The 12,522-nt window shown below is 43.5% G+C and overlaps 4 protein-coding genes across 4 annotated transcripts; 1 reads left to right on the forward strand and 3 right to left on the reverse strand.

Annotated features, from left to right (window-relative positions):
• Positions 1 to 292: 292 nt before the first annotated feature.
• EAF01_000068 (uncharacterized protein) lies at positions 293 to 1,720 on the forward strand (the record flags this gene model as incomplete). Its single annotated transcript, XM_038908318.1, has 1 exon — positions 293 to 1,720. The coding sequence occupies one exon, from the start codon at positions 293 to 295 to the stop codon at positions 1,718 to 1,720; it is 1,428 nt and encodes a 475-aa protein (XP_038775224.1).
• A 1,350-nt stretch (positions 1,721 to 3,070) lies between these two features.
• Positions 3,071 to 6,540, reverse strand: EAF01_000069 (uncharacterized protein). Its single transcript, XM_038908319.1, has 2 exons — positions 5,304 to 6,540; positions 3,071 to 5,248 (listed from the first exon to the last, which is right to left on the reverse strand). Exons 1-2 carry the CDS (start codon positions 5,763 to 5,765, stop codon positions 3,254 to 3,256), a joined length of 2,457 nt encoding a protein of 818 aa, XP_038775225.1. The 5' UTR covers positions 5,766 to 6,540; the 3' UTR covers positions 3,071 to 3,253.
• A 2,054-nt stretch (positions 6,541 to 8,594) lies between these two features.
• EAF01_000070 (uncharacterized protein) lies at positions 8,595 to 9,341 on the reverse strand (the record flags this gene model as incomplete). The annotated part of the gene is made up of 2 exons (XM_038908320.1): positions 8,595 to 9,260; positions 9,339 to 9,341. The coding sequence occupies 2 exons, from the start codon at positions 9,339 to 9,341 to the stop codon at positions 8,595 to 8,597; spliced, it is 669 nt and encodes a 222-aa protein (XP_038775226.1).
• Positions 9,342 to 10,001: 660 nt separating this feature from the next.
• On the reverse strand, positions 10,002 to 12,157 carry EAF01_000071 (uncharacterized protein; the record flags this gene model as incomplete). Its single annotated transcript, XM_038908321.1, has 7 exons — positions 10,002 to 10,628; positions 10,678 to 10,737; positions 10,832 to 11,145; positions 11,203 to 11,280; positions 11,346 to 11,441; positions 11,571 to 11,750; positions 11,950 to 12,157. 7 exons carry the CDS (start codon positions 12,155 to 12,157, stop codon positions 10,002 to 10,004), a joined length of 1,563 nt encoding a protein of 520 aa, XP_038775227.1.
• Between the last annotated feature and the right edge of the window lie 365 nt (positions 12,158 to 12,522).

Raw genomic sequence — 12,522 nt, forward strand, 5'->3', positions numbered from 1 at the left:
CCTCTTTACAAAACTTAATACACATCTTGACGAGTGTGTACAAAAGTTTGTAAGTATATTCCTATATCATGTTACTCAATGAGAAAGCGTTCGGAAACTAACAAAGTACTCCTAGAATTTCTCGTTGAGGCTCCTTTAATTTCATCCCACCAAACCTCAACAAATTTGGTCGATTCACTTCACACTGCTACAAGCTTGTCACTCACTACTGGCTCGACTATCAAAGTGATAATTTCCTACGAATTCTCATTCTTTTTCTCTCAATATTCGAGTATACAAAAATTACAACACAATGGCCTCCACCACTGCTCTACCAAAGCGCACTGTCGTTCAGAGAACGGCGACCTCTTCCACTGCCGAATCAGCTCCCTCGACAGCTGCAGGGTCACCCAGTGATACCCCAAGACAATCCCCCTCGTCCACTTCTCTGTCATCTATGTCATCTCTAGGCGACGATGTTAAGAACACCAAGCCATATGGCAAACTCATCGACACCTACGGGAACGAATTTGAGCTTCCAGATTATACCGTCAACGACATCCGTAATGCCATTCCAAAGCATTGTTACGAGCGATCTGGAGTAAGAGGTTTGGCTTATGTGGCTCGCGATATTGCCAGCTTAGCCACCACATTCTTCCTCTTCAACAAATATCTTACACCAGAAAATGTTCCCTCAACTCCAGTCCGCGCTGTGTTGTGGGCTTTGTATACCGTTGTTCAGGGCTTGTTTGGTACTGGTCTCTGGGTTCTCTCTCACGAGTGTGGTCATCAATCGTTCTCAACTTCAAAGGTCTTGAACGACACAACCGGGTGGATCTGTCATTCTGCTCTTCTCGTCCCATACTTCTCATGGAAGATCTCCCACGGCAAGCACCACAAAGCTACTGGCAACATGGAGCGCGATATGGTTTTCGTTCCAAAGACTCGTCAAGATTATGCTACCCGCGTCGGAAAGTTTGTCCATGAGCTTCACGAGCTCACCGAGGAAACTCCAATCGCAACTCTCATTCACTCAATCGGACAACAACTTGTGGGCTGGCCTTTGTACTTGTTCACGAACGTCACCGGTCACAACAACCATGAGCGTCAACCTGAAGGTCGTGGAAAGGGTAAAGTCAACAGCTTCTGGACCGTCAGTCACTTCAACCCTGCCAGTCCTCTGTATGAGGCTAAGGATGCCAAATTGATCTTGTTGAGTGATCTTGGTATCGCCATCACCGCCGCTGTCCTTATCATGCTTAGCAAGACATATGGATTTTACAACATGGCTATCTGGTACTTTATTCCATACCTCTGGGTAAACCACTGGCTTGTTGCTATCACCTTCCTCCAACACACCGACCCAACTCTTCCTCACTACTCTGGCGAGAGCTGGAACTATGTTCGTGGAGCCGCAGCCACCATCGACCGTGAATTCGGATTTATCGGCCGCACTCTTCTTCACGGTATCATCGAGACCCACGTTCTTCACCACTACGTCAGCACCATTCCTTTCTACCACGCCGATGAGGCTACCGAAGCTATCAAGCCTATCATGGGTCGTCACTACAGAGCCGATGTTCGAGGAGGATCCCTTGGATTCTTGAAGAGCTTGTGGTCTAGCGCTCGTTGGTGCCAATGGGTTGAGCCATCTGAGGGTGCTGAAGGTGAGGGCAAGGGGGTATTCTTCTTCCGTAACCGCAACGGACTCGGTACACCACCAATGAAGCTCAAGGCATAAATTGAGTATACGAAGTGCTCGTAAACTCAAACGTTGGTTGAAGGGATTAGCTCAAAAGTAACTGGGGGCCTGTAGTGATTTATCTGCCTGTGCGCTGTTTGTTGAATTTTTCGGGGGAAGGGGTGTTAGGAGGCGCAAAATAAATTTCACGCCATGAAATCATTTTGCACGTTCGCTCGCTGTAATACGTATCGATTGTTGTGGTAGGCAAAAACGAAGGTTTATTGCTTCTGCTTTCTGTACTTGGAGCTGCAAGATAGACAGAGTTAGAAGAGATTAGCTAGATTAAAAACCAAGAAATGAAAGATTCTGAATGAACAACCTTAACATCTCCTCTCTCTATTTGCTCCTGCCTAGTGAAAACGATGACAGTAAAGGATCGATTAGATGCACAATTACATTTTCAAATCTCCCATGGAGATGGATGTATTGTCAACCTTGAGGCTAATGTAAGAGTTGAGGCTCCGGCTTATTGTACACCACCCTTTTTCATGACAAAATCCCTGCAAAAATATTGTTTTTCTATATAAATTAATTATTTTTATAATTCTTTAATTATTTAAAAAATTGATTTGAAAATTGTATATATAAGAAATAATTATATAAAAATATTCGATTTAAATTGTTCTTTGAAATTATAAAAATTAATAAAGTTATAGATTTTTAAAGTTGAAATTTTTCAAAATTTATAATATATAACACTTTTTCTATATAAAAAAAACACTTTTTTCAAATTTTTTAACAATTTCAATTTTAAGAATCTATAATTTTATCAAAAAAATAGCTAAAAATATTTCATTTATTTTTTTGAATTATTTCAATAATTCTCAATCTTATTTATTATTTTTATAAACTTAATTCATAAATTGATTGAATTAATATATAGTTTAAAAATTGAAGAAATGAGGATTTTTAATGTGTTTTTATTTAGTATATAATAAGCCGGAGCCTAAACTCTTACAAATAGCACTTGGAATCTTCATCCTGACCACGATAGTACTTCCAGAATGAGAATCACGTATGTTTATTTTTATTTTTATCATACACATCGACCAGAGTGGGATTAGCAAGAGCAATGCATACAAGAATACACAGCTACCTAGGTAGGTAGGTAGGTAGGTAGGTAGGTAATTGTGGATGTGTGTGGTAAGTAAGTAAGTAAGTAAGTAGATGCTGTATGATAAATGATTACCCTCTCTCTCTCTCTCTCTCTCTCTTTATCTTCATCTCCCTCTTTATCTTTATCTCCAAAGAAAGAAATAGCGGAGGACCATTTACATTTACAATCACATTTACCAGGTGACAATTGATAGACAATGTGTGTAACCCACCTTAGTAGTTAATCTTTTAGATATTATATATTCATTTAAATCGTCCGCTTACAGCTATCTTGGAAAGTCCCCCTCGGTATCTGGATTGCACAGCATAGCATAGCTTCTAACAGTATCTCGCTGTTTCATCCCCCCTTCCCTTTTGCTGTCGCCGGGTATTTACAAGTACAAAAGCTCTTATTCACATACATACATCCCCAAATCACCTCTCATATCTCGGTGGTAAACTTTCATCCCCCCTTGTCCCCTCAAAATCCTGATGTGCATAACCGCTTCCATATTCGTCTTCTTCGTGAAAGATCGGCGCCGAAGGTTCATGATCATGTGGTGCCGAAGCCGCAGCGCCCTGTCGGCTACTCTCGCCCTCCTCTTCCAACTCCGGAAATTCTGAGGGCGCGCTTGCTTCAGCAAGGAGTCTTTGACGTTCAAGTTCCTGTTTATCGTCTGTGGCGTGCGAGGTGTGTGAGGCATGCGGTGTGAGATCCGAGAGACTGGGGGCTGAGGGGCCAGCAGGTGGAGATTCGCTTAAGTGCGGATTCGACGGGTCAACTGGATGAGAAACAAGGGGTCTGGGGTTACTAGGTGGTAGACCATCGGCGGTGTACAGGTCTTCATCGGCTGGATTAGGTACAGATGGTCCGGTACTGCCCCTTGCTGCGGCCGATGATGACGATGATGATGATGCTTGGAAATCCGGAGGCTGACTGGGAAGCAGTCTCTGTTCTGCTCTCCTAAGTTGTTCCTTTTCACTGAGTTCTGTTTGTCCTTCAATGTCTGGTGGTGGAACGTATATTTGTGTATGTGATGGCGGTGGGTATATAGAGTGTTGATCGGAACGATGTTCAAAGTTTTGATTGTATTCATAAGGGTATCGTTCGTCGTAATTCGGGTCGTAATATTGATAAGGATGATTGGGATATTGCGCATTTTCCTGGTGTATATACTCGTGGTCGAAAGGCTCTTCATGCATGGGATTTTGAGCTGGAGAAGGCGTGACTGGCCTCGAGTTTGAGAATTCAGCTGGTTGTTTACCGACATGCCTCGCTTTATTTCGAGCACTATCCGTGGTCCCAACAATAACTTCGAAAACACAGGCAACCACACTCTTTTCTCGCCTAATGTGATCCGTATCAACAATGCTACCTCCAAAGGCAGCCAACATGCTGGCATTTCCTTCTGACCTATTACCTGTGCTTCCATAGGCAGCAGGGAGGCTAACGGTTCCAATGCGTGGTACGTGTCGTTGTTGGCCGGCCAATTTCCCTCCCAGATCAACTACAACTTCAACTTGGTATTTGAAGTTTACCATCTGGCCAGGCACGCCACTTATAGTTGGAAAGCAGTCCTCGGGAACTCTGATAGATGCTGTAACGTGCGACGTCAAAGTGGAAGGGTCAACAATGAGTGGCGCAAATGTCTGCGAAAGATCTTTTCGGAAGACACTAGTCGATCCAGCGGAACTTAGTGACAGGCCACCTAAGCCAGTCTTAGATTTAGGATAATACTCTTCATGCTTAAGCCTTTCAGCTTCTTTCCCTTTGATATCCTTGAACAGTGATAGAGGAGGCGAAGAATCTATCCGGCCTTGTCTGTAGAATGTAATTATAATTCCATGCATACTTTTGATAGCTTTGGTATGCTGTACAGTAATTTTGACGGGCAGATAATCTCCTGGTAAGCATCCGGACTTGAGTAGTTCAATTGTAGCTGTAATGGTTTTATCGTCTAAGGAATTGCTGCTGTTGCCTTGGCTATCTCGAGTAGACCATGCCGATGATGGAACAGGTCCCAACCGAAAGCTGAGACCAGTACTACTACTGATCGTACTGTCTGTACTGAAAGTGCTTTGGACATCGCTTTGCGCCGGGCTTCGGGGTTGTATTTGATTATCAGATATGTCCACTTGGCTCACAGAGTCATCCGGCCGCGGTGATGTAGCTTCGGTTGTATCACTAATGGATCTTGTATCCGCATGTTCGCGGGATGGGGGGTGATCTTTTGGCTTGGTGGACTTCTTCCTCTTTGCTCGTCTCGAGATGGGTTCCAGTGATATTGTTCGAGGTCGGGGTGGTCCCAAGGGACCAACATCTACTCTCTCAACCAGCTCAACCTTCCTTTCGCACATCGAGGTCGCAGCTATTGTAGTTGGCCGGGTAATCGTCGAAGAGATCTGATATGATATCGTTCCCCTTTCAAACTAATCACATTCATTAGTCCAAGTCGCATTGGGGTTTGGTTCAAAAGTTGCCTACATCGACGCTTGTAGGAATACCCTTGGTGGGAAATTCCAGTTCGAAATTAAATCTATATACTCCAGCATCAAGTCTACCTTCACCACACAATGTAACTTCATCTTGGAAGAGTGAGCAATAACCATTCCCAAAGTATTGTGACTTCATGGGGTTGCCCGAGGCATACGTCACTGTATCTGGTAGAGGTTCGTTCGCGCCATTGGCATTCTTGTAGACGTGTATGAAGCCATGGAGGCAGACCGTGAGGTGCGTAATCCGGACGGGTTTGACAACAGTCAACACCACGGCACCCCTTACCAGATCACCCGGTGCATATCGCCGATGAGGTTCAAGTGGTTCGATATGGAAGTCGGCCAGGTTGCGCGTTCGGGACTTCAATGGGGCAGTCAATCTAGAAAACAGAGAGCGACCTGTCGATGCGGTCGGCGACGACTGGGTCGTTGAAGTGGCATTCGCGCACATGCTAATACAAGATATGATATGTTCGCGGTGCCAAGTCTCAAATCGTGTCTGCCAAGTACTGGGAAGGAATTGACGGAAAGTCGCACGCAGAATATTGGCAGAACTGCAAATTCCGGGCGACTGCGGGGGAAACAACGACAGTTGCCAATGCTAATAAGTCGTTATAATAAGAAGTGAATCAAGATGCATGGCAAATCCTTGAGTGAGGAAATTGAGTAATAAATAATAGTAATAGTAATAGTGTCATAAAATAATAATAAATATAGAAATAAATATGAATATAATAGTGAATAGAAATACGAATGGGGGTCTCGTTGATGGGGGATAGTTGGGGCAATCAATCAATAGTGATGGATGGGTTGACTGATAATAGAAGACGGAAATCCGGGAAGACTAATGGTTTTAGGTCTCTTAAGATTCTTGAACCTATACCTATATCTCTCTTAGGAGGATTTGGGAGTATGGGGTTTTTTGTGAAATTGTGGTTTGTGATTTGTGATGTGCAACCAGGATTTGCAATCTTCTTCGATGAATATAGGAATGGGTGAGTGACTGATGAATGAATGAACGTTTGGTCGGTCAAAACTCAAAAGATTTCAAATGCACCTAGTAACCTTTTCCAGTGGAAAGTATCTAGGTAGTTACTCGCAGTAGTTCCTCAGATTAGAACTTGTCAATGTTTTACCACTGTCCATAAATTGTCCGAGTCCGAGGGAGTGGGTAGGGTAGGGTACCAGGTAGACGAGGGAGCGAGGGAGGTAGGCAAAGTATGAGGGTGATAAGGGTAATGAGGCAGTGTGAGGGTAATCAGAATAACAAGTACGATGATTATTGTACGTGTATAGGAATGGTGCCTAGGTAGTTGCTAGGTACTAGGCATTGATTGATATGAAGGGTGGGGGGAGGGGACTTGAAGGGGAGAGCAAGCAGGATGCAACTCTTTTTTCTTCATGAGAATGCGAAAGAACCTTGGAATACCAGGAAGATTATCTGGTTGCAGAAGGTTTCGAAAATCGAGCTTCTTTTTGGTTTGAACAAAAGTATGTTTTAATTAAGATTCGTGATAAAATTGGGTACAAATCGTGGAAGCCGTGTAGCCCAGACAAATGTGAAGGGGTTCAAGAGGGACCCAGAGAAGGTCCTTACGCTTTGCAGAAAGCTTGAATTTGCTCAGGGGTCCTAGGTCGCACAGTTCACAATGATCCAGCCCACGATATAGTTTGGGCGTGCCAGTGGTGTGTGGTATGTGGTGTATGTATGGTGGGTATTGGCGTGTATGTATTCGCTGAAACCTGACAACCTGATACTCTTCTTTCAGTTATAAGGCTGAGGGATAAAAGGAGTCGAGTAGCTATTTGAGGAAGAGGTGGTGTTGTAGTACGTAAGAAAATGCTCAGTAGGTAAGAAGCGTAGAAAATGGTGAGATATATGTGTCCCTGGTAAGAACAAACCGAAGAGCAGAATACTCGAGTTCATAATGGAAAAACGGGTGGAAATGAAGGGCATTACATTATCTACCTACCGATGCATACTTGTTCGGCTCTAGGGATATCGGTTTTGGATGATGTCTATCGGGAAGCGGGAGGAGACTATCGGTCCAATGCAAATTTCATGTGTATGCAATTGTCAGCCAACCATTTTGTATGTCAAAACATACTAATGAAGGGTGTACAGAATGTACCATTGTAGCATTGTAGCTTTTCGGTAACTCTTCAGTACAGGCGAGTAACTCTCGCGGAACAATCAGTGAGAGGGATAAATCCAGTAGGGCTGGACTGGTCTAGGCGTCGAGGAACTGATCAACGTATACGAGCAAACCATATTTTGTCCACGTCGCTTGCCATCAGCTAGCCTGCTTTGTTACTCATACCGGTACTCTTGTATTCCTTATAGTCTTGTGAGGGACCTGAATACCGGCGGTTGATTCGGACTGCAACCTGAATCCATGATGGCATCTTACTTGACACTTTGCGAATCACAAAAATGCATTATCTTTTCAATCTCTGGCGGGATCCGATTCTTCCTGGCCTGGCTATAGGCATCCTTCGATTCACACGGGAACTCATCTCTTAGCTTGAGATCCTGCGATGGTATACTATTCATCATGCATAGCACTATCACGGATTCGGGTTTTCGAGTATATGCACTCGGCCATATGAAGCAATTTGTATCGAAGGTTGAACCGTTGGAGGGGGTGATAGGGCACCCGAGAAGCGAAAGAGGATATATTTGATGCAACACAGTGACACTTCATCGGTCTATTGGGCTAATTGGTGGATTCCTCGGTGCGGGGTACAATTTGGTTAAATCTCCGAGTCCCATTTGTGACATTGAAGATTGTTGCCCAGCTGGTCCCTCGAAAATCGCGATTAGCCTAAGATTAGGAAAAAAGCTTGTCTAGTCCTTGCCAGGTAGTTTCCCGCTTTGGGCTGCACTTGCATATGATATGGCAAGTTTTTCAAGTGGCCAAGTGGAGATGTTGGGGTTTGCGTACATGTCACATCTGTAACATGAATAATGTTTCATCAACGTATCATCAAGTTTTCGACTTGGAAATAACAAACGAACAAACATACAGCTCTCAAGCAATCGATTGATTAAGGTTAATGTTCGGATTGATCAACGGTTTACATCCATGCATACCAAACCACTTGATATCTGATCACACTGTCCTACATATCATATTTCGTAAAAAGCTGACGACCGTAAAACATGAAGCTATACCGGCCAGACCGAGTAACGATAATCGCAAGCCAGTGATACCATTTCCATCATATCACATTCCGATAACTCGAAATCGTCCATGCGAGTAGAGCTAAGAAGGGTCCACTAATTTGGGACAACTAATTCTTTCAAACCTTCCCCGACTGCATAGTCATCACCACATGCTCGATACATGATTTCTCCAGCTTGAGCTCGGTCTCCCGTCAAGCTGGCCAAGAAAGATTCAAGTGATCCAAGGTTGTCGGTCCATCTTAAAGTGCTCTCCTTAAGTTTGTTTGTTTCCTCCATCTTTCGAAAGATCTCAGCAGGATCGTTATCACTGTAGAGATCCAATTCCTTATCAAGAGCGTCGTTCTCCTTCACAAGAGCCTCATAAGCGTCCATCAAAGCGTGTCTGTCTGATCCACCATCAAGGAGCATTTCATCGTCCTCTTGACGTTTTGTCATTTCCTTTTTAACCTCTTGTTCAGCCACCGCAATAGAAGCCAACAGTTTAGTTTCCTCATCCTTCAATTTATTGATCAGATTTTCTTTGCTCTTCTTGGCATCTGAGGTAAATGACCAATACCAATTGCCACTTCCGATTTTCTCGACACGAATCAAATTCTCGTCTGTGAGCGCTTGGATGTATTCTTTCACTAGCATGCCATTGATCGAGCCGACAGATGGGAGTAGTTTCTCAAGTTCTTTAAAGGAATAGACTCCCATGGAGGTTCGAAACCACTCCAGAATCTTTGCTTGCTTGGCTGCGGGTGGTAGGTTCTTGGGAGCCTTTATAAATGTTAATCATTTTGTTTCGTCTATTTTGGTTGACATCTTTGACAGTCAGGGTTGTGTGGAGAAACTTACCATTATCAAGGAGAGAGACGATCGTTGTGGCAAACAAACTCTTGTCAAAAATATGGGGGAAAATCTGTTTCGTAGATGAATTGTAATCCAGGTAAAGGTCGGTGATGATTATGATAGTTTATTGTACGCGCAAAGTTGGTGATTTCTTGGGGTTGAGGTTTGCAGTCTAGTTCAATGGTCAATAATCAATCAATGTTGGTGAGGAGGGATATAAGGTAAGTGGGTATAAGAAAATTTGAGAAAGGGTTCAAACTTCACCTTTGTAGCACAAATTATGTCGATACACTCAAGTATTGTTATATTACCATGACTTTTATATTCCTACCTAGGTATTCAATATACTGGGGAAATTACTGTTAATATGAGACTTCGTTCGTGTCTTTATGATTTATCACGACCAAACTTACTCATTCATTTACCTCATAATATAATTGCAAAAACATCTTTCTAGAAGACTTCTCAATTTGCTGTTTTTGGGACAACATCGCTGGGGAAAGACAAACACCTTCTTCTGAAAATTTGACTTTCAGCGCAATAGATCCAGCCAGTGATTGCATTATCTCCTATACTATCATCGACATCAAGATACTCTACCTAGCATACACAGTAGGTATAAATAGTAGGTATACAACATATTCAGTGCATACTTCCGCAGTCACTATTTCATCTCCTCTCCTCAACGTGCTCCATGGCTCCACCTTCTTTCTCTATTACCGCCTCTTTCACTGGATTCATCTTGCTAACTTTAGCATCGCTTCCCTCAATGACTAAAGCCACATCTTCCAGACTTGTTCCCTTCGTTTCAGGACAAGCAAAGTACACCACGACAAATTCGACGGCAATCCATGCCACGTAGAAAAAATAGAACTTCCAACCAAATCTTGCAAGACCTAACGGGTTCACATAGGTATTGAATGCACCCGCTAAGCCCGTGACTAACCAAAATAGCGAAATACCTTTGGCACGCAACGTATACGGCAAAATTTCAACCACATAAAGCATCATGGCACCTGTCCATCCCAGGTTGTGTACCCCGCTATACAGATATATAAAAGCAACCGAAGCATACGAAGCGGATTTGGATCCAGTGCGAGTAAACACACCAGTAAGGATGGTGATTATTGTAAAGACAAGCCACATCAGACCCATTGACCAGAGCAAAAGGGGTCGACGACCTACTCTAGCGGGTAGAAACGCAAAGCCGACAGAACAAGCAAAGGAGAACATTTGGGAGGTTGCAGTGATAAGAGTTTGTTGAAATGTAGTTGTGATTCCAACGTCGTCGAGCATCTGGAGGTTGTCAGTTTTAGCAAAGAGATTGAACTCGAGCTGTGCTCACTGTATGTAAGTAATAGGACACTACACCATTTCCTGACCATTGCTTACAGATTCCAAAGAACTATGGATTGTTATCAACATTCAGTACATTTCGCACATTTTCAACGTTGCCGTGTCGCTTCGAAGAAGTACAATATAAAGGATTTGAAACTCACAATCATAATAAACATTCTCCATTGGTTTCCTTTACCTCTCCACATCTCACTCCACCTCGATTGCTTTGCTGAGATCTCCAACTCGATCGTTCCGACTATCTCCCTGTATTCGAACTGTACGACTTCATCTTCCCGATCTCCATTGGCATGATACTTGGACAGTACATCCAAAGCAGCATCTTCACGACCCTGGCTCACAAGCCAACGAGGTGATTCGGGGAGAAAGAAAATACCGAGTGCCTGGCCGACAGAGGGCAAAGCTTGAAAGATTGAGGGAATACGCCATGACCATGTGGAGTTCAATCGAAATGTACCTATCTGTCGTTAGTATGTTGCTCTTGTTATGTGTAGACTGTAGCAAAAGAGCCTACCAAAAGTTACCCAGGCAGCGATGATCGAGCCCATTGAGTATTGGGTGTTTGAAAGGGCAGTGGCGGTTGCACGGTGATCTATCTGCATTAGTTTCTCGCATGGCGAAATCAAATCAAACTTGGCTCCTTTCAGGAGAGCTTACCCGGATATGCAAGTTCCGCTACAAGTACAGGTCCAATGGCTCCAACAACCACTCCTCCAATCCCTAACAGAAGTCTGCCGACAATGAACATACCAGCTAAGTTTTCATTAGCCTTTGTTTTCACAATGCTCGGCCGTATATCTTTTCTCTATTTTATCATATCTCTACTTTCTACATATTCCACCTCTTTCTAGCACGCAAATCAATAAGATGAAGCAAACATACCATTGATGGCCCCGGTGCAAAGAGCAGTCCCAAGTATTGCAACTACACTGCCAAAGAACAGCGCCATTCTTCTACCAAATCTATCGCTCAGCGGCGTGATAAAGAATACTCCCAAGACATTTCCCACCCAATAACTCGCCGACAAAATACCCAAGAGTGAGCCCTTTGGGTTATGAAATTCTGTTAAATTCCTTCATCAGCTATATTTCTTATTTCAACACAGTCTAACATAACTCTCTCACGAATTATAAAACTACCCTCTGTACACATCTCTTCTTCTCAAACCCACTATCCCCCTTCATCACCACCATAAAGCCCCCCCTCCAAAAGAAAGCAAAGCCTCGCACTAAGCGAACACAAAAGAAAGGAAGCTAAATACCATTCTGCCAACTCTTCAACTGCTGCACATTATTAATGAGACTCGCATCATACCCCTGCACATATTCACTCATCAACGGTATCATCATAAGAAGATTGAGTTTGAGCAATCCTCGATCATGCCACCAAGGACCACGGTTATTCGTTAGATGAGAGGTGGACGCGAGAATCTCTCTATTGACGCGAGGGGCTTTGGCTGGAAACATCATTTTGGCCAGGACAGAGAGATTCTGAGGAAGATGAGAATGTGAGAATGCGAGATAGTTGGAATAAGCAGATAGGATGTACAAGAGTATTATATCCCGTTTCACCGCGAAGTTACTATTCCACCCCGTCTCTGCATAGAGACCATATCAAAACTGCAATGCTACCTTGCTAACCTATCCCATTCTATCCTATCCCATCTCACCCCATCATGCCCTACCACTTAACAACTTATCTGGCAAATCACATCCCATCATACCCTACCACATCAAAACAAAACTTAAGAAACCCGAAAATCCTCCCACGATAACCAAATCCACACCAATAGGGAAAACCGCACCCTTCGCTTATCGGGGATGTTTATCCGGGG

Source organism: Botrytis porri (genome assembly GCF_014898465.1).
Source record: "Botrytis porri strain MUCL 3234 chromosome Unknown BPOR_001, whole genome shotgun sequence".
Lineage (NCBI taxonomy): Eukaryota > Fungi > Ascomycota > Leotiomycetes > Helotiales > Sclerotiniaceae > Botrytis > Botrytis porri.

Coding starts and splice junctions, on each gene's coding strand:
- EAF01_000069 (XM_038908319.1), bottom strand. CDS start 5,765: ATGTGCGCGAATGCCACTTCAACGACCCAGTCGTCGCCGACCGCATCG. Junction 5,249..5,303: donor GTATTCCTACAAGCGTCGAT/GTAGGCAACTTT, acceptor GAATGTGATTAG/TTTGAAAGGGGAACGATATC.